Source organism: Rhipicephalus sanguineus, chromosome 7 (assembly GCF_013339695.2).
Source record: "Rhipicephalus sanguineus isolate Rsan-2018 chromosome 7, BIME_Rsan_1.4, whole genome shotgun sequence".
In the NCBI taxonomy this organism is placed as follows: Eukaryota; Metazoa; Arthropoda; class Arachnida; order Ixodida; family Ixodidae; genus Rhipicephalus; species Rhipicephalus sanguineus.
The window spans coordinates 166,610,136-166,631,105 of record NC_051182.1 but is presented as its reverse complement, the minus strand read 5'-3'; the positions used below and the strand labels follow the sequence as shown (position 1 = coordinate 166,631,105).

The 20,970-nt window shown below is 43.0% G+C and overlaps 1 protein-coding gene across 1 annotated transcript in view; it reads left to right on the top strand.

Annotated features, from left to right (window-relative positions):
* LOC119399245 (protein sidekick-like) overlaps window positions 1–19,984 on the top strand; it is an 88,774-nt gene extending 68,790 nt beyond the window's left edge. The window contains 10 exon segments of the mRNA XM_037666061.2: window positions 1,337–1,577; window positions 3,371–3,486; window positions 4,628–4,808; window positions 6,500–6,637; window positions 7,427–7,714; window positions 10,821–10,994; window positions 13,094–13,239; window positions 14,077–14,127; window positions 14,129–14,344; window positions 15,220–19,984. Of these exon segments, the coding sequence (XP_037521989.2) occupies window positions 1,337–1,577; window positions 3,371–3,486; window positions 4,628–4,808; window positions 6,500–6,637; window positions 7,427–7,714; window positions 10,821–10,994; window positions 13,094–13,239; window positions 14,077–14,127; window positions 14,129–14,344; window positions 15,220–15,456 (1,788 nt within the window). The 3' untranslated portion in view covers window positions 15,457–19,984.
* Window positions 19,985–20,970: the final 986 nt, after the last annotated feature.

Sequence of the window (20,970 nt, the reverse complement as noted above, 5' to 3'; positions counted from 1 at the left end):
GCGCAAAAAATGTGACACGGTACACATAGAAAAGACGAGGGCCAGCGCTGGTCCTCGTCTTTTCTATGTGTACCGTGTCACATTTTTGCGCTGAGCAGCCCGTTCCCGAGCCAGCGAGTGTAAAATATTCCGCACATCTTGTTCAATACCTCGTCGTAAAATCTCTCGAAAATCCACTGGTTTGAAGGCATAGCGACAGCTGACAACTGATAACTCTCAGTCTCGGTAGCGTATATAGGTAATCGCCTGCCTTTCGTTTTGCTGTTCTATTTCTGGCGGCTCCTCCAAATTGGGCACTGGGCTTTCGCAGGACGCCGTGCGTTTTGGAGGGAATTTGTGCCTAAACCCCGAACATTTTGGCTTTGAAATGTGGGGTGGAAGTGATGGGAACAAGCGCGGCACGGCACCTAGCGCGAGTTCCCACTTTCCACGTGGGATCAAAACTTCTTGTCCCGCAACGACACGACGATAGTGCTTTACAATGTCGTCACTCTCAAAATGAACGTCACAGACCTTGCATTTCGCAGTAAGCTTTCTATCTTTGCGATGCAAAGCTTGAATGGCGTAGGGTCTTTTGGAGGTCCGAAGAAGTGTCGTGAAGCGGAGTCGTCGTTGCGGTAGCCGCTCTTGCAGCCTGGCGCAAAGCAAGTCGGCATACCGCACTGTGAATCTCTTCGCCCTCGTTACGCTTCGTACATCATGAACGTGTCTTCGCACAAGACGCTAAGCCTGGTCAAGAACAGTCGCAAAAATGACGAGCTAACAAAGCGCAGACGACGCTGTAACCCACGTGCGCTCGTACATCGGCGGCGCAGATCACAACAAGCGCCAGCCGCGGGAGCTAGACGTGACTGCAGCGCCACTAGTTCTCACGACCGCCACGCGGACCGCCTCTCCGGCGGAGCTTTTAAACTGAGTTTGTTCTAGTAACGTTGGTCTCAACGGCGCCTTCGCACGTGGAGCGATGTTATCGCATGTGCCCTTCGCGCGACGGTGACAGCCGGGTCGTTTCATCTCTGCTTCAACCGCGTTCGTCCCTTGCGCTAGCGCTCTTTTACTTGCACGTGAAATAAACGATGCGTAAGCGATGTTATCGGTTTGGACCCTGTGCAGATCAGCGGCGACAAACCCCGCTGACAGTGTACGTATAATTGCTATCGCAGTACTCCCCACCCCCCTCCCGCGGTCGACATATTTTATACCCCCCCCCCCCCCTCCGTTGTGTAGATCTCCCGGATTCCGTTTCTCCAAACTTGGCAGGTATGGGTGTTGGTTTTTCGGTTTTCTTTTTTCACCTTTAAAGGTTTAGTTTTGTAAGCTCAACAACTGTGTTCAGGGTCTTGCGGATGAAGCGTGGAACGGTGACAAGCGGCATCCCGGCTACCGTGTGGAGGCCTGCCCTGTAGGTGCGTCATTGCAAGACTGTCGTGTGCGGTCACTCGACGGGCTCGAAGGCGGTCCTCTCACTCTGGAAGGACTGCAGAGAGACCGCATCTACGAGGTGCGGGTCATTGCCTACAACGGCCAGGGTGATGGACCCCCAACCCGACCAGTCTCTGTCTATGTCGGTGAAGCCGGTGCGTGGAACAATTTGTTTTCTCGTTTGTTTTGTTTGTGTGATTTCACCTGCCTGGTGGACAGCTACGTGATAAGCATAGTGCAGGGGTTGCACATAATTGACTGATTTTGTGAAATACCCACTGTGGTGGCTTGCATGTAAGGTGTCATGCTGCTTGCTTGAGGGCACGGGTTCGGTTCACGGCCACAGTAGCCACATTTCGTTGGGGATGAAACGCAAATGAAAACATCCGTGTACATAGATTCAGGTTCACGTTAAAGACTGCCAGGTGGTGGAAATTAATTCAGAGTTCTTCACTAATGCCACTGTAAGGCCACTAGGTGCTGTGGGCAATATGAAAAAATAAATCAATCGAAGGCATGCCTTATAATTAGAGCTGTGCGAATAGCAAAATTTTGGGTGCGAAGCGAATTCGAATAATAAAGATTGAGTGCGAATCGAATCGAATAATTTCGAATAATTTTCGAATATTTCTCAAACATTTTTCGAATAATTCGAAGTGAAATTACAGGAAAAGTTGCAGAAAATCCCTAAGTATGTTCTTGTGAGATAGCAACATGAAAGTGTTTCTTTTCGCTAGGTTGGTGAAGCACTGGTGGGGTCATGTTTCATAGTTGCCTTTCTTATCAAGAATGAGGCAATGTAGAGGCCAAATTGTATTTATGTACATGATTTGGTGCAACCAAAGTGTTGCCGACAACACTTTACACGTGATAGGCAGAGATGCCATTTCCTCAGCCTCTCCTCCTCTTTCAACTTCTGTGGAAGCCCAACTGATGTGGCAGACAAGGGTGTGCTCTCTTCAAGTCCGGAGTTCCAAATCTGCCTCGTAGACGTTGATATATAAGAACATCTGAAATTTTGGATGCTAAAAAGCTTCGGCGTCCAATTTTTCGGACTTCCTGGCCAAATTTCAGGTTCAAAACAGCATTAATTGAACCCCCAACTCTGCCACATCTTTCATCTCCATATTGGAACCAGCGTTTTCTTGAGTTAATACATTTGCGACCGTAGCGGAGCTTGAAAGGCAGCTTTGCCACAATACGGGGGTGTGATGAGGTGAAGCATATTGAAAATCTAGGGACCACTTCCAATCGGACGTTGACTGTTTCTTGCCTAAGTTTGACCGTAACGGAGCTTGAAAGGCAGCTTTGCCGCAATACCGAGGTGTGAGGAGGTGAAGCATATTGAAAATCTAGGGACCACTTCCAATCGGAAGTTGACTGTTTCTTGCCTAAGTTCGACCGTAACGGAGCTTGAAAGGCAGCTTTGCCGCAATACGAGAGTGTTATGAGGTGAAGCATATTGAAAATCTGAAGGGGTCACATTCAATCGGACGTTGACTGCATTTTGTCTTTGGGAAGTTCGAATAGTTCGAATAGTAAAATTTCAGTGTGAATCGAATCGAATAGCAAACACTATTCGAAAAATAATCGAAATTTCGAATATTCGCACACCCCTACTTATAATCATATCATGCTTTTGGCATGTAGAACTGAAGCAAGTATATGATTATATTCTTTCAAAGCTTTGACCCATAAACCTGCTATCCTTCTGTCATGCATTTTTTGTGTCAGATAGTTTGAGAACCTGTCATTGAAATTAATCAAACATTGCAGTGACAATTACACTATTTCCAAGTCTAAGTGAGTTGTCTCATATTCGTTTCACAAGTGGTGTCAAAGGCTGAGATGTACCATTTGCAAAGACAGAAATTATAGCTTGTGATTTGCTGGTGTACTTCGCGGGTTCTCACAGCTGTTTGAGCCACCATTTTCTGTCTCCTTGCAGTTCCTACTGGCAGCCCACGACAGCTGAAGCTCGACTCGCCGAGCTCTACCGAAATAGCAGTGTCCTGGGCGCCACCTGCCGAATCGGAACGCAATGGTGAACTGCTTGGATACAAGGCAAGAACATCAGAGTTTTGTTTTAGCTTTTCGGGCTCCCTGTTTTCTGCACGTGAAGGTTTTAGGACTAACTTGAAACACATTTGCGTATGGTAGGTTTTAAATTTTATCAGCAAGGCAGAATGGCAATCTGGTCACCAGTGACTGATGTTGCTAGCCATAGATTTGGGCTACAGATTTCTTTGTTTGTATCTGTTCCCTATTTAATATGTAGGCATGGGTGAATATTCGAGCACTTGGAATATTTGACCGAATATTACAATATTCGAATTTGCTTTGACACTAATTTAAATTATTCGCAATTTCAAAGTATTCAAAATGAACGAATAGATGTATATTTGACCGCATGTAGCCTCCTAAAAAGGTGGTTTCACTGCAGTATGGGACAGCTGTACCGTGAAACCACCTATCCAGGGGAAATCCGCACTGCCACGACGCCACGCTTCAAGGTTAAATGTACCTATTACCAGCACCTAGATTAATTTTTTCTTTAAGTTTAAAAGTGTGTTGTACGAGCCCACATGTGCTAAGTATAGAAAATTTTAAAACATAGCATATTTTACTGCTTATAACTTGCCCCCTATTGCTATTCAAACCCTGCCACTATTTAATTTGGCTCCGCTACACTTCAAACCAAAAAAGTGACATTCACACTCACCTATTTCCAATTTATAAAAATATTGTGCAAGTTAGTTGGGTCACGACAAAAAATGCTAGTTTTTCTTTATAATATGTGATCATATTGACAATATGCATGAACTGTTTGTGGCATGACGTGTATTATAGAGACACTCAAAATCTATAAGGCCATGTCACATCAAGCTAGAATTTACATTTCAAGGTGCAATACCCAACAATACTGGTAATGAGAATGGGCAGATCAATCAATCAATCAATCAATCAATTGTTGCTCTCCCTCAGCCAGTGTGGCATGGTTTGCCACTTCCAGCCCAGCATGTGCTCTCATGAATGAACACATCTCTCAATAATTCAAGACTGAACCAGCTAGATGTCAAATTAACAACATATTTACATTTTTTTTATAACTGCTCTCCCCTAGTCAAAAGCATATCATTTGTTTCTTGAGCACACAGGCAGCGAGCAGGCATAAAAAATGAAAGTTTGTCCTGGCCTGTTTCAGATCTTCTACAAAGCGGAAGGTGATGCGGAAGAAGCCATGGAAGCAGTCCCAGCAACCCCAACCGCCTATACCATCACCGACCTGCGGCGCTTCACCAACTATTCAGTGCAACTACTGGCATTTAATCCGGCTGGTGATGGTCCACGTTCCAAGCTGTTGCAAGTCCACACCCAGGCCGACCGTAAGTGACGCCTGTACCATGCTATGAACAACAGTGACGCGGTCCCAATTCAATTTATATTCCCTTTATTCCATATTTCGACGGCTAGAAGTTGTGATGTTGCAAGCAAGTTTTCATTATTACATTGCATGTTGCAAATTGTTCATTAAATGCACAAATGCAGCATTACGAACAAATAAGCAATTTATTCGCATCCTCGGGATTGGACCAACTAATGAATGTATGAATATATATGAATAATGAATATTTGAAGTTATACGAAAGCTTTAGCTTGAAGGGGGTACTGATGCCAATTTTCGAAGATGAGTTTACTTCGTCATACAAATATCCTGTATACAGAGGCGGCTCTGAAATAGTGTGAAGCTCACTAAATGCTGATAAGATATTTTATTTTGACATTAGAGTTCATTTTCACACAGCGCATCCACTGACATCGACACTAACGTGACATCAGGCTACAGTGTCAATTCTGGTGACATCAAGCTTCAGTATGGCCTGTTGTGATTACTAGGCTTGTGCGAATATTCGAGCACTTCGAATATTAAACGAATATTACAGTATTCGAATTCGCTTGGACATGAATTTAAATTGTCCGAAATTCCGAACTATTCGAAATGGACGAATAGACATACATAAAGTGCATGTAACCACTTGTAGAGGTGGTTTCGCTGCAGTGGAGGAGGGGTGCTATATCGTGAATACACCTATCCAGGGGAAATCTTCACTGCTTCAAAGCCCTACTTCAAGGTTAATCATTTTTTAAGTTTAAAAGCTTGTTATACCGGCTTATATGCTCTAAGTATAGTAAATTTTAAAACGTAACATATTTTACAGGTTATCACTCGCATTCTACCGAAAGTCAAATCCTGCTGCTATTCAAAGATGCTTCCACTCCCCTTTGAACCAAAAACAATGACATTTGCTCATGCCTTGTTTCAATCTTAACAGAATATTGTGCAAGTTAGCTGGGTCATGACACTGGGTCGTGACAAATATGCTCATTTTTCTTTATAATATGTGATATATACTACTCGAATTCGATTCGAAATTATTCGACCAAATCGCTGTTCGCTTCGAATTCCTTTCGAACCTAGAATTTACTATTTGCACAAGCCTAGTGATGACGTCAGGTACCAAACATTCAATATGGTCGCTTGTGCATCACCAAAACATTCAAAATGGCCACTTGTGCTTCACCGATGGAGCCATGGAGCGTAGCAACCGTGGAAATGTCAAGATATCTTGTGTGAGTGTGTGACCAGAGCTCATTCCGTGCTGGGATGTCAGGGTACAGTAGGAACCGAAACTATTTGTTAAGAACATGCTGTAATTACTATTTCAAGGTGCACTCACACTTACCAGTACATTTTCTGGGCTCTTGAGCGCTTGGCCTTTCATTTGGCGCAAAAAAAACACTGAAAGCTTTTGTGCGAGTGCCCCTTTAAAAAGAATCTGTCTTGGTGTCATGAAATGCTTCACTACTGACTTCCCATATTTTATGTCAGCTATGACTGCTGTGATGAACTGTATAACCCTGATACTTCAGTTTCACGTTGACTGTGCACAGTTGATTTGAAATATTTAAAAATGATTAGAAGAATAGCTCCTTTCATCGATAGTGACTCTGGGATTTGCAAACTGAATGCATGGTTGTTCAGGTATGTACACATCTGTTCTCTCTTTTTTTGTAGGACCTGGCCCTCCGGGCCCTTTGGTGTTCACCGACATAACGATGAATTCACTCAACGTCAGCTGGACCCCACCAAAGGAGCCCAATGGTATTATTACTGGATACCTGGTCAACTATGAAACAGCCGACTTGGACATAGGTGAGATGTGAAGGGGTTTGCTGCTTCGAATGTACACACTGCGGCTTACAGAGTGCACACCGCACAGGTACACAACTCAGTTTAAATCGAGCCCCTTTGCACATTTGAACTTTGTCACAACTAAATGTTGCGGCAATCGCCAATCATCAGTCAACGTACAGTGTTTTTATTAACCCCTATCATACCTAAGTATGGTCTTTATTAACCCTTTCAAGAGCCACCTATGAAGAACTGTCTGTAAATGCATCAAATTTCCATAACATCACTTCAAGCCACTCGATATTCTACTGCAACAAAAACAATGTCATAAACGTTGATTTATGCATTTTATAGTAATTAATCTTAATTGAATTGTAGTTACAATTTATTTATCCTGAAGTTCTAATGGTCTGTTTTTGCATAAATAGAATCATATCTCAGGCTAGAACTACAGTGCAAATGCCTTTCCAATTATGTTAATTTTGAGCAAAGAAAAATAATACTTTTGACATGGTTTGCGGAAAGCGGCATGGCGGACAAGCGTTGAACATGACAGTGCCTTCACAAATTGATCATCTACAACAGTACACTGCAAAATGAAGTGAAAGGAGGACACATTTATTACGTAGGAGGTTCAATTCATCCAAATGTCAATGTAGCTTGCTCTTTCTTATCCCCTAGTCGACACAACTAGCAAAAACCAGTGGTGTACATCGTTGTGCACAAAGCACCTTGGAGGGTTAATCGTGAGTGCATCGAGTGCAGTTGCAGCCCTTGTGTTTACACGCAGATATTTTTCTTTATTCGCAGAGTCTGGCAGGCAAGTGCGGCAGAAAGTAGGGCACACCTTTCTGGCAGTGCGTGGCCTTGATGAGATGACGACATACCGGTTCACTGTGCGGGCAGAGACGTCCCATGGCTATGGTGCAGAGAGCCAGTGCAACGTCACCACGGGCCCCCAAGAGGGGTCACCCTTGGCCCCCTTGGAGTTGGCCCTACAACGATCGGCCACTGCGGCCACCCTCTCTTGGAAGGAGGGGCCCCCGGGAGCCAGCGTCATCACGGGGTACTTGGTCGAGGCACGTCCCGCTCATGCAGGTACGTCACGCGTACAATATTTTGCTTTTTTTTTTGTCAGTCACTGTATTTTTCTGTTTTATCGTTGTCAAATTTTATTCAGTGTATGACGTGTGTATGGTATTTCAAAGTTCATTAATATTATCACTCAGCTCGTTTAGACTATCACCATAAGGAACACGTCACTATACTTCGTTTCCTACATCAGGTGCAACGCTGTGGAGGCTAGCCAGAGACTTCTTGTGGTAGATGCGTTCATACCAAGAAACAGTTCAATAATTTCATCAACCGTAACGTGATCCGTTTGTTTTTCTAGGCGGAGTAATAAATGAAGATACTTTGTGCCTCAGGAACAAGCAAACCTAGTTATACGGTTGTCAATACATTGTTCTGGATCGCTTAGCAGTCTTTTTGCTCTCGTTTTTTGGTCTTTTATTTGCAGCCTGTCACAATGCCTCATGCGTGCGAGATGCACGGACTTGCACATTTTGCTGACCAAACTTCATGCATAGCTTCCACAGCGTTGCACCTGATGTATGAAATGGAGTATAGCTGCCGCACTAACACATCTGTTACAGTGAAATCTCGGTATAACGAACTTCAGGGGACCGTGGAAAAATGTTCGTTATTCTGAAAGGTCGTTATAGTGAAAGCCCAAAAATTTACCATAACAATAGAATTTCAGTAACGCAAACGTCCTACCTTTGCAACGGTACGTCCTTGAACTCGTTTCTCACAACAATGCACACGTGAACGTCAGACAAGGCACGTTTATTTGAAATAGTCCGTGATCGTTTTTTGACGGGTGCAGCACAAACTCTGCGTCACGAACGATTCTAGACCGTCCGCATTTTTATCCGCCGCTTCGGTCGCTGTTCCGCTTTTTTCTATGAATATGCGGAGTTTCCTCAAGTAGTCCAATGCATCTGTGGCCGACACGGACTCGTCGCGATCTTCGGGTGCTACCGTGACATCGTCGTCCATGTCATCGCTGCAATCCTTTAAGGCCCAACTGCATGCACGCGAGTTTTGAGCGACGGCCGACAGGATTTGCTGTCGCGGAGGGCCATCCATCGCCGTCGCTTGTCGCAGGGGCGCAATCGCGAAACGATGCTATTTCCGATCCCACACGGCTGGCTGATCGCGCTGATAACGCGGACGGACCGTCGTTCTGACCACTGGCCAAGCGCGAAAAGCACGAAAGGCATTGGAATCTGAAATAGAATCGTTCCGCGATAGCACCCCAGGTTTCTGGAAAGCCAGAAAACATCGCTTGTCGCCCGGTAGTGAGCATGACGATATCCGACAACATGGCAGCATCTCTGACCCTCGCTTCGGTTGCAATTTGCTCGTGATGCTTCCAATCGGCGCGTACTTCAAGGAATGCAAGTTATAGGACTACCTTCTTTACAGCCCCATCTCACGCGGAGAGCGAGGCAGCGGCCGTATTTTGTCGTTAATTATGATCGACGGTTCGTTTTGATGTTTCGGTGGTAGCTTGCTGCATTGGTGGTAGCTTGCTGCAATCTCAACATCGTCGTCATGTGAGGTAGCCCTTAGCCCTGCGAAGCAACGATGTGAGGCGCTGCGGCTTTTCTTAAACGTTCTATGACAGCAAGAGGAAACGTTGTCGAGATGCGCCTCGTGGACTAACCCCAACATAACGCAGTTTGCAAAGTGCGACGTAGCGTAGGCAGCGTACGCTTCCGGGCGCCCCATGGGATCACAGCAGATACTACTGCCGCGGTTAAACATAAGATTGCGAAAAAAGGAAGTCACGAAACGCTTTTATGGCATCTTTATCTCAAACAAGACAATAATAAATTTGGCATGTTGTCATTCATCTACTCTGTAATTCTTTTTCGTAATTTGCCTGCGTGCGCGAGATAGTTTTCAATCGAGCAGCGCGACGGAGCCCGTTTGTCGCAGTCGCCTTCGCTCGAAAGTCGCGTGCTATGCATGCAGTTGGGCCTTTACAAAACCTGATGCGTTGTCGCCTCGGCAACGAAGGAAAAAAAAAAGTTCTCCGCCCGCGTCTTTCTCCTCCCGTGCCATCTCAGGTTTTAGCGGGAGGGCGTCTGCTCTTCGCGCTGCGTCGTCTGCTACCTTACAGCTCCGACTGCCATGACCGATACACTGAAATCTAAGAATCCTCGCATTTCGGGATATAAGTTCGTAGTACTGAGGTGTTGTTAAGATTACACGGGAATTAAATAACGATCGTTATTCTGAAATGTTCGTTATTCTGAAGTTCGTAGTAGTGAAATATTTTTACATTGAAACTATAAGCAGTCGGCACGGGATTTCTTAAAAGTTCGTTAATTTGAAATGTTCGTTAATGTGGTGTTCGTTGTAACGAGGTTTGACTGTATTCCTTTGTCCCACGCGCGTCCAAAGACTGGAACCACCTTCCCTCCAACACCATTTCTATCCCTGATCATTACTTGTTTTGTTCCAACTTACACACTTACTTACTTGATAACATGTAAAATGTATGTTGTATAATATTTTTATTTTGTTTGCTCTGTATTTCTCATCGCACCAGCATTTTAATTCAGTTGTATCAGCCTAACATCGTATCTTCATATGTATTGTAGTTGTTATTAATGTGATGTTATTTTCTTCGCATTTGAATGTTATTTTATGTACCCCACTCCTTTCTGTAAAGCTTTGCGCAAGTGAGGGTGAAATAAATTAAATGGAAAATGTGGTAGATTCCTTAGTGAAAGGAGCTTGGCTATTCAGATTGCAATTATTGACTGCTTTTACATACTCCCTTTACAACGGACCAAAATCCTTCACTATGAAGGTCTATTGTAATAAGGTTATACTGTATCTTAACAACAATTTAAAAAGACAACAGTTCCTCAAGATGAAGCTATTCTCATCTTCGCAAGTATATAAACCTGCCCTTCCCTTCTTGTTTTTCATTTTTTAGATTTTTTATTAGATTTGCTGTCTTCTGGGTGTTGTGTGTTGAGGTCTTGTGCAAATTCCATAACTATTTGAACTACTATTTGCCTCAGCATCATTAGGCACTGTTACCGTTCACTTTAAGTTTGCTTTGAACCACGAAATAGACACTATTATGAAAAGGCATTTACTGACACTGGCCTTGTGTCTTTAGGTGAGGACGAAGAGTGGCAGACAGTTGCAGAGCTAGAGGGCAGTCCACGCACGTCGTACGAAGTGAGCTTCCAGAACCTGGTGCCCTCGACGGCCTATACGTTGCGATTGTTCGCCCGCAACCGCCTTGGCATCAGCCCACCAGCCTACGCTCCCGAACACGTGCTGACGCCAAGTGAGTTTGCATCTTCCATCTTTCCTTCTTCCATCTTCCAGTCCTGTTGCTGGACTGCACCGCATTGATTTCACTCTGAAGTCCAGGCTGACTATACTACCTTGCAGGGAAATATTTTAGAAGGAATGTACAACTGATTGGAAGCATCGCTAAATTGTGTATTGTTGCTGCATTTTTTTTTCTTTTCTTCTTTTTCTCTGTGTAAGAAGTTGCAGTTTTGAGATCAGCACTGCAGATGTCTAAAGTTGCCAGATGCCTCCAAGCTAATAGGCATATAATCATCCCAAAAGAAGCCCCAAAAGAAGCCCCAAAAAAGCTGCCCTATTGAATTTATGCAGTTAAGCCTAATAGAAGCGGTACTTTAATAAATTTTCTCATAATTGAAAGTATTTTAATTAATATAAAAGAGACACTCAGATTCGAAGGGAAGGTAAAAGAATAACTTTAATTATTTAGTGCAACAAATATGTGCAAACAGTCTCCAGCGTAGTCTCCACTGTGTTTGATGTGTGCTTTCCAGTGCACGAATAATATTAGTTAATTGCTCACTCCCCCAACGTATGTTTGATTTCAATGCTCAAATTCACAATGTCATTAACAAACGTGCCATTAGAGAAAGTGGCGACCACTGAAATAAGTTTGTAGGAAAAACGTGACAAGCGACAGTAAAATCCTACAAGCGACTCGGTGAAGAATGAATTCCAAATCCGCTTATTATAAGTGGAACTGGCAGCTCAGAAAGGGACAGCAAAGTTGAAGACAATTTTTCCTTTGTCGCAAAATTACCCCTTCACAATACAAAGCGTACCACTCTTGCGGAAAGAATACAATCTGTGAGCAAGAAAATGTGCAATAAGAAAATACAGGTGGCAATGCCACCTCGAGGTTCCCACATTGGTTCACTACGACTTCGTAGACTTATGCAGGGTCTGTTAAGGCCCACATAATTGTTTAGAGGTAAAAGTGAATTACATTGTGTTCTAAGGGGCCAGAGACTTAACATAGCAAGATTCAGAAAATTTTTTTGAGCCATTATGGCCGAAATACGAAAAACACTTTGAAGTTTGTGACATCACATTGACATTCATGTGCTGAAGTTGTGGCACGAAATTCAAGGAAGATTCAAGAAGGAAATCTTGATGTGCATTTTCTCCTCTAATAATGAACCTATGATGGTGAAATTTGCGGCAACAGTGTTCTTAAAGAATAATCTATCTGTCTAAACTGATTTAATGTTTCACATTAGTGTCCCAAAGCAACTACCCTTCAAAAACTTCGAAGATATAAAAGGTTATTACAAAGTTAATCATGTTGAAAGGGAAGTCGGAGGACTTGTTCTACTGTTATAGAAAGTAACTTGCGCATTCTCATTCGCCAAGAAAGTGAGTGAAATAGAAAGAGATCAACACTTTTATAAGTGTGGGTGGACATTTTATCAGGACGTCCAACCTTGCGAGGATGTGGTTGTAGCAGGCAGTAACATAATTAGTACTCCAGCTCTCCCAAACATAACAGCCTGTCCTTTTCGTTACCTGCCATGGTGGTCTGGTGGTTATGGTGCTCGACTGCCGACCTGAAGGTTGCAGAATCGAATCCCGGCCGTGGCAGCCTCATTTTCGATAGAGGGGTAATGCTGGAGAATCATGTACATTAAAGGTGCATGTTTAGGTGCATGTTAAAGAACACCAGACGGTCAAAATTTCTGGAGCCCTCCACCAGGTCTCCCTCAAAACCATGTCACGATTTTGGGACATAAAACCCCAACGATTATTATTATTATTATTATTAATGTCCCTTGTGTTGTCGGTGAAGCCACTACAGATGCTCAGTGGTTACATTTTTCGGCTGCGGATCTGAAAGATGTGGTTTCTGTCCCGGCTGCGATGGTCACATTTCGATGGAGGTGAAGTGCTAGAGGCCCGTGTTCTGTGTGATGTCAATGCATGTTAAAGAACCCCAAGTGGCTGAAATTATTTTGAGCCTTCCACTACAGCGTCACTCATAACTTGAGTCACTAGGGACGTTAAACCCCATGAATTTAACCAGCCTTTGTTATCAGTAGGTCTATGCATATCTGATGGTTTGCTTTGTTTGCACAGACAAGCTGTTCCTGGAGTACAAGCAGCGTCTGCCGTTCTATCGGGAGCCATGGTTTTTAGTGGTGCTCGCTGCTGCCAGCATGGTAGCCATCATCCTGGTTGTTGCCGTGTTGTGCGTCAAGAGCAAGACCCACCAGTATAAGCAGGTATGTTCCATCCTCCTTCACTTGATTTTCATGGTCCCTTATTTTTACCCTCGTGCTGGAAAAAGGGTGCAAATTGAGTGTTAACTTATTTGAAGGCTTTCTTTGTGTGCGTGCATGTGTGGGGCGGTGGTTATCGAAGCTATACAATGTTCTAGAGTGCAGCTCTTAGAGTGCGTCCATTCCTTCGTTGAGTGTTGGTGTGCCTTGTCTATCAGTAACCGATAGAACGATCACAGCGAAAGATAGCTTTGTCATTGCATTATGAACTGATTCTGGCATATGCCTTCTCGATATCATTGAGAGGAAAGTGCGAGGTTTTTTCAGAGGAGAATTAGGCAGTGAGGATGTTGAAAACTTCGTCTTTCTAGAACATTTGAACATTTCCACTCAGATTCTGTAGTGGAGTATGATGGCATGCAATGGCCAATTTCCGACTGAAATGAATTGGGAGAGAAGCAAAAGAAGTAATCGTTAACATAAAGAAATAAAACATAACAAAACAAAGAATAAAAAATAAGGTTAGAGAACAAGAACAATATAAAAAGCAACAATAAACACTAAAAAGAGAGTTATGATAAGGCCACTTCAAAAGATGAAAAATGCCACATTTTGTTCACTAATTATGAAACAGCGCCACGAAATACGACAAAATCACAGAAAAACAAAAACACAAGTTTCGTTTGTTCCTCTGTCACTTTGTCGTATTTAATGGTGCCATTTCATAATTATAAATCCATACCAACTAGCCCAATTAACATTCCTACTTAACATTAGTTTCTTCACTCTTACTTAATGATTGAGTTTTTTGACCAGTTCTTTACTGGTGCCGAATCGCAGGAGATGCAGCAGAGCCTCCGTAGTGATGACCAGTTGAGCTTGAACTGACCAGCAGGCAGGCGGGTTTGGCAGCCCCGAGCCGCCGACAAAGCGCACAATGACCCGCGGATCACTCCGCAAGCCATTGCCCGCTCTGCGGTCTCCGCCGCGGCCCTCTCCTGCGAGCGTGACGTACTCGGACGAAGAGGACACCAAGGCATACGACGATCATTGCGACAGCAGCAGCCTGACTGAGAAGCCCTCGGAGATGAGTTCATCCGAGTCACAGGTAGGCTGATTACTTCATCACATGCGCATGTACAGTTCGTACAGAAATAAATGTGCAGTCACCAACTAATTATTTGGACAGCATCACTGCACACTACTGACCTTATAGACACTGGAAGTTTCTGACTAGAAACAGAGACTATCTTCCTTTTGCACTTGCATTGCATGCAAAATTGGACCCTTTCTTTTCTTTTTGAGCAACTATGCCAGTTGTGCAAAAGAACTTCGTTTTTCGGCTATGTCTTGCAGTACATTTGAAAACTATTATGTTCGATTCACACTCAAAGTTTTGTTATTCACACTGCACTAGTTTTTGATATGTTGCTGGCGGCTTCTTTTCGATTGCAAGTCAATTTTTCGACTTCTAATTGTCAAATCTTAATAAAATAGGTCAACCTACCATTGTGCAAACACTGTATATTTGGCACATGCATTAACTGCACTTTCGTATATCCGTGGGGACGGCACGACAGTGTTTGGAATGCTGACCGACTGACCTCAGCTTGCATGCAAGTGTATGTGTGTCCAGCAATACACTGAAAAACTTTTCTGACCACTTGTGAAATCCTCTCTATTTGCCGGTAAATCAGTTGTTTTTGGGTTCCCAATTACAGCAGATTCTCAGTAAATGGAAGTCTCTTAAAAGAATTGCTGCTTAAATGGAACAGCTGCCTCTGATATGATTGGTTTCGTACTTGAATTCTGCTCCCCTGCTGATCTTTCAGTAAACCTAACTTCTGTTAAACGAAGCATATTTTCCTGGTCCCATCAGGGCCTGTCGAGAGTTTACTCTGTTCATATCTTTAGAGTAGCCTCGCTAAGTTGGTGACAGCGCACATAACTAGAGTTGGCTAAAGATCTCTGTTTCGTCCTCAGGGCTCGGACAGTGAGGACGACACCAAGGGCGACCCACACTCGTTTGTCAATCACTACGCTAACGTCAACGACACCTTGCGGCAGTCCTGGAAACGGCAGCGTATTGCTAAGCCACCGAGTTACACCGACTCCGAGCAGGAGAGCAGTGCCGCCATGTGCCTCAACGGTGGACGCGTGGTCCTCAACAACATGGCTGGTTCGCGGGCGCCACTTCCTGGTTTTTCGTCTTTCGTATGAGCCCGCTCTGTGCCGACCCACGAAGCCTGCTTTTTTTTTTTATTATTTTATTGTGAAGAGTACCGTTTGCAAGCAGAAGAACTGTTTGACGAAAAAAAAAACTGTCATAGTTTGTGCTTTGGGCTCTCTGAGATGGGTCTTGCCACGGTCACCTTACAGGCTTGTCTTCTTAGCCTCTGCTTTCTGAGAAGACAGATTTAGCAGGTTCACAAGGAGAGATGCTTGTCCGTTTACATGTGTTCATAGTGCAGTCTACGTTAGGAAATGGTCTCATTGCTTACTGCACATTAGCATCTGCAATCTACACTTGTATGAACAAAGATGCTCCGTCCTGATCAAGATGACAGCTACAGTTCCGGTATGCTATGTACCATGAGCTAATAGAATAGCATGCCTTGCCTTAGACTGTAGGATGAAAATAGTACCTGTTACTTCTTTCAGCGAGGCAGCGATGACTTGAGGAGAGGTGCTGTGTTTTGTTGGTGAAGATGATGCTCTTGCTGGCTTCTCTTCGAAGAAGTGTTATGATGAAAAAAAAAAAACGAATTGAAAAATGTAGGGTAGTTTCGCTTTTGGAACATTCACTGCCAGGGGTTCTTCATAGCCACTTAGCATTCTCAAAAGGAAGCAGTTCGTCATTGAGACATTGCGAATGATGATTGTTGCTCAGCGCGGCGACAGCGAAAACCAGTCGGTACTAATGTGTCTCGACTGAGTTTGCTGTTGTACCCTCATGTTGTCTTCTTTTGAAGGAGACTTCTCATGTTCATCTTACAGGGGACAAGCAGTGCCTAATCACTTCCATGCGTGGAGTTACTTTTGTAACACGCAATTATTTTTCTTAGTTTTTGTAATCTTATGTGTATTCGTAATTTCATGCCTTTATACAATGTGTTTGTTGACATTAAGTGCTTTGGCAGTTCAACCACAATCATAGGTGTGTTTTTTTTCCCCATGATATTGGTAAATGAAGCAAAAATTTTACCATACGAAAAGGCATTTTCTGCTGTGCAAACGTAAAGGTCTGGGCAGAATGTTACATGTGGGAACAGAGTAGCTGCTTCAGAAGAGACTCACAAGAAACAATACATTTTGCTCCAAAGTTAAAAGAAGCACCCCTCACTGCCATTTACTGGAAGCGATGGAGAACCAAGGATCCGTCCAGCCTTTTGCAGCAAGTCCGTCCGCTTTCTTTATGCGGACTACGTGCCGCAGTAGCGTGTAACTGCATTTTGCTCATTTTACCGTACACATGTAGATGCGTGCACGTGCGCACAATCAGAAGCGCACACTTTGAGGACCAGTGTGAAAGCTTATTCTTGGAGTTCTGTGATTCAGTCACCGCTCGCACATATCACAACATTTGCCTGGCAACAGACAAGGTGGCACACCCTTCATTGAATTAATGTATCCCATTTGATGATCTGAACATATCTGTAGAGGTAGCATAACCAACATGCTCTTACAAATCAAGAAGCAATCATTCTCTCCTGTCAAGAAGCTTGATCATTCTCTCCTATCACATCAGAATTGTTAGCGGTGTACGCAGATGCGTGCTTGTTAGTGGCAGCTGTTTCAAAACAGCACCAATGTGTCCACTTATCAGCGGTTAGTTTCGCATAAATATACGCGGTATTTTCTATGCTTAATCAAGTAGCTCCAGCCAGGTGCACTGGTGCATTATCGGCATGTGCTAGAACTGCAGTTGAAACAGAACAGAGCATTGTTTTAACTGCTTAACCACTTTCCGAAATCGGCACACTTACAAACAGTGTTGGAAGTGCTGTTCTGACAAAAGAGAATATACTGCGGAGCTAGTTGATTCATAATTACATTTCGGCAAGTGAAAACAGAAGATGAGAGATATAGAGAAACAACATTGTGAGAGTATGCACATGGCTGGTGAGCTCCGCTCGTCTGGCAGACTTGCGATTTCGCCCTTCTGTAACACATTCCAACAAAAACCTTTTGTTCCTGGAACTCTGCTAACAGCTAATAGCAGTTCATTCCAAGCCTTGCACTCCTGTTTTTCCCACACTATCTAAGGTTCAAATGATTTCAAGCGATATCGAAGACTTGCCAGTCGCTGCGAGATAACTGGAGGTGTATGATTTTGGAATTTGGCAAAAAGTATGTACTGTATGGTGCCCACGCAAGTCGTACAGAGCACTGGCTAATTTCTGAAATCTATTCGTAGTCAAAAATTTTTTTAGCACTGCAGCTCTCAGGTAGTTGCTGCAGAAAAATATGAGAGCTATTAGCACGAAACGTTGCAGGGAGATACAATGTATACTTGGGACCATTGGAGCAAACTGAGAGCATTAGTTTGCTCAGCCTGTTGAGTCTTTTGTTGCAGGGCATCTTTTTTAATCGTCTCTCTTCTTTGGCATTGGTGGCCTGAACTGGAAATTTGCTGTCAGCAGAATATGTGACAACGTAGGCTTCGAATGAATGCCAGCAAATGCAACTTGCTAGGTATTGAGGCTGTCTTAGAAATTTTTATGCAGTTTGTGGGACGTTGATGATTGGCTTGCATTGCATGAAAATTTCAATTTATGATATTCATGTTGTCAAGCTTCCACCATAACTTGATTTAATCTGTTCCACAAAGATTGCTATTGTAGACCCCTGATGGACTACTTTGCTGGTGCAAAGCTTTTATATCTAAGTTGTCAGGTTTGCTACAAGCACTTTTCAGTGTACTTGAAGAAAGTGCGGTAGAATTTTAATCACTTATTGTATGTGTGTAGAACCTTAGATTTGCCTTATGTGTAGGTCAGTAGGTGTCTCCCTCCTCTGTCCCCCAATTTAATTGTATCAATTTTGTGCTTTACTATTTTAGTTTATACTTTAGCCATAGTGTGTAAGTGCTTTTTTGGCACTGTTCTACCATGCAACTATCATGAAAGTAAATCCATTTTAATAGATTTAAACGCAAGTTAAGTCACTGCTCATGACCAATCCGTCCGGTAGATGTTCCACATTTTACTCTTGCAAATGTAATATCATAAAACTTTAAGCCATGTCTTGTCGCTAGTATTTTTGCTACAGTATTTTTAGAGCAAAGTTTACCATTTTGTCATTAACTCTAGCATCATTCCAGGTTTCAAGGGTCCGTTAGTGTTACAGAAAACTTTTTCATCACTTTTCTGAAAGCTCTCTTTACTGCCACTTGTAACGATGAAAGGTTTCCCAGAAAAAGGCCTCTGAAGGATTTTTATAACTTTTCTGTTAGCTGTATTGGCTTTCTTCCATTAAGCAATCATTCCATGATGTCCATTACTAACAAAAGCTGTCCATGAATTTTAAATTTTATCTTACTATGATTGGTATTTCGTCTCTACAATTAAATCACGAACTTCATAGGAGTGCTTGTATATTTCTAAGCAAACTTAAATATGCAGGAAATAATTGCTTCAAGTATTATGCTAATTGAGTATATGTTGCATAAAGAAGTATGTAAAAGGCAAATAGAGAAAAGCTGACCAATTTAATGTTCTTTAGCTTGTGACTGGCAATGGATCAACATAATTGGTGTAATATGTTCATAAGCTGTTCTAGTACCATGAAAATAAAAGCAGTAGAATACACATGTGGCCTGCCATGCCAATACTGTGGGTTATAATGCACAATGAAGCTTAGGATATTTTCTGTTACTGGCAGATAAACTATGCAACGTCACTCCCAATTTCAATGGTGCCTAAGCTTCACTTAAGGTGAAAACTCAAGATTGATGACTCTTCAGAGCAATCTGAAATAAAGGTATATTTTGTTACTTATGCAAGACGTTAACACTGTAGCCACTCACCTTGTGAGGCAGCGAGTCAGGTAACGTATGTCTTATGGTAGTTATGGCAACACGACCACATTGTATACTTAATACTGAAACCAACTGTGAATTGAACATTAAGAATGGTTGTTTTCACATTCAAATAGTCATAAATTATTTGATTCGAATTCAAAGTAATAAATATCCCCAGACCCCACGATTTTTGCAATCTGTGTTTCACCTTGCACAGCAGGTTGCTCTTTTTTTTTTTTGTTTAATATTTCATTTCTTCCTCAGACATGACATAACATGACAATGTAACAATTTCACCGTGTGTCATAAGGCACGAGGAGGTTTCACTATTGCCGGTGCTATCACTTGCCATTCTGTTTAATGAGTTGCCATAGACATTTTGCCATTACGTCCAGTGTCATGGTATTGTAAGTCCTCTATTGCAGAACTGTGTTACCTCGAGCATCTTATCATTTCTTGCAATGTCTGTAGGTGGATATTTTTCTAATCGCAATGCTTTAAGCAGTGTATTTATTTGTGTCTGTGCAATTTGTGCATTTGTCTTGTGACACTTCAAGGAAGTTGAAATTGTTGTGTACATAAAGGAAAGTTTTTGATAGGAGCATAAAACAGCTTTGTGCGACCACATGTACGCACCTTTTTCTGCTCATTTGCTGCCTTCATTTGTAGCTGTTTGTGTGTTTGTATTTGTGTATTGCAGCTTTGTAATGAAAGAATTGTAAAATAGGGCTTGATTTCGACTCTGTTGCATTCTGCATGTATCGAAAAATGTGATTTCATCCCTGGTTGTTGCAGATCGGTTCTGCTGAATCCCACAAGGTGGCGGAAGGGTTAAGAAAGGGAAATTGACAACCACCTATTTGTAGCATGAAGCCACAAGGAAATCCATGCGGATTTCTCAGAAAGAAAGCTTCTTAGATGCCGAAAAATTTGTTTTGGTCCAGGGTTAAAACTCGGGACCAGGACAGGCGGTTGCTCTACCAATTGAGCTAACCAGGAAGCTAGCAGTTGGCAGCGTGAGGGCTAACTAATAGACAAATCGAAGTGCATGGACACAGAATGCTGCAAATTGGTTGCGAATTGCTAGCTTCCTGGATAGCTCAGTTCTTAGAGCGACCACACCAGAAAGGTGTTGGTCTCCGGACCAGGATGAATTTTTCGGCATCTAAGAATCTTTCTTTCTGAGAAATCCATATGGATTTTCTTGTGGCTTCGTGCTACGAATGGGTGGTTGTCATTTCCTGATCTTATTCCCGTTGTGCACTCTAAAAGCAGTTGTAACCTTAGGGGTGTATTTTTGTCACACAACAATAATCGTCACCTGATTTGTGTTCCTTTCCTTGTCTGAATGGTGTGCATCTGCTACTTCCAGGTCATGAACGGCGTGTGTGCTATCAGCGTGACATAGTGTTCTTAATAGGAAAGTGGCGAGCACACCATTTTCAAGAAAGGAAGCGAAAGCAAGCTCGATGACTGTTATTGTTGTGCGAGTGAAAAGTACTATGTCCGGTAACACGTTTAAAATCTTAAGTTGAACGGTCTTTTTTTCCAGCTATATTCGAAAGACGCAATGCCAAGAGCAGTGTGGACGCCTCGCATGGTGTTGTCCTAATTCAATTCCGATGCCCTTACCGCAGTAAAGCATTACAAATCATTTGACAGTTCTTGCAGCTAATCAGCTTTTCACAAGACCGAACATCAACCAGACATCA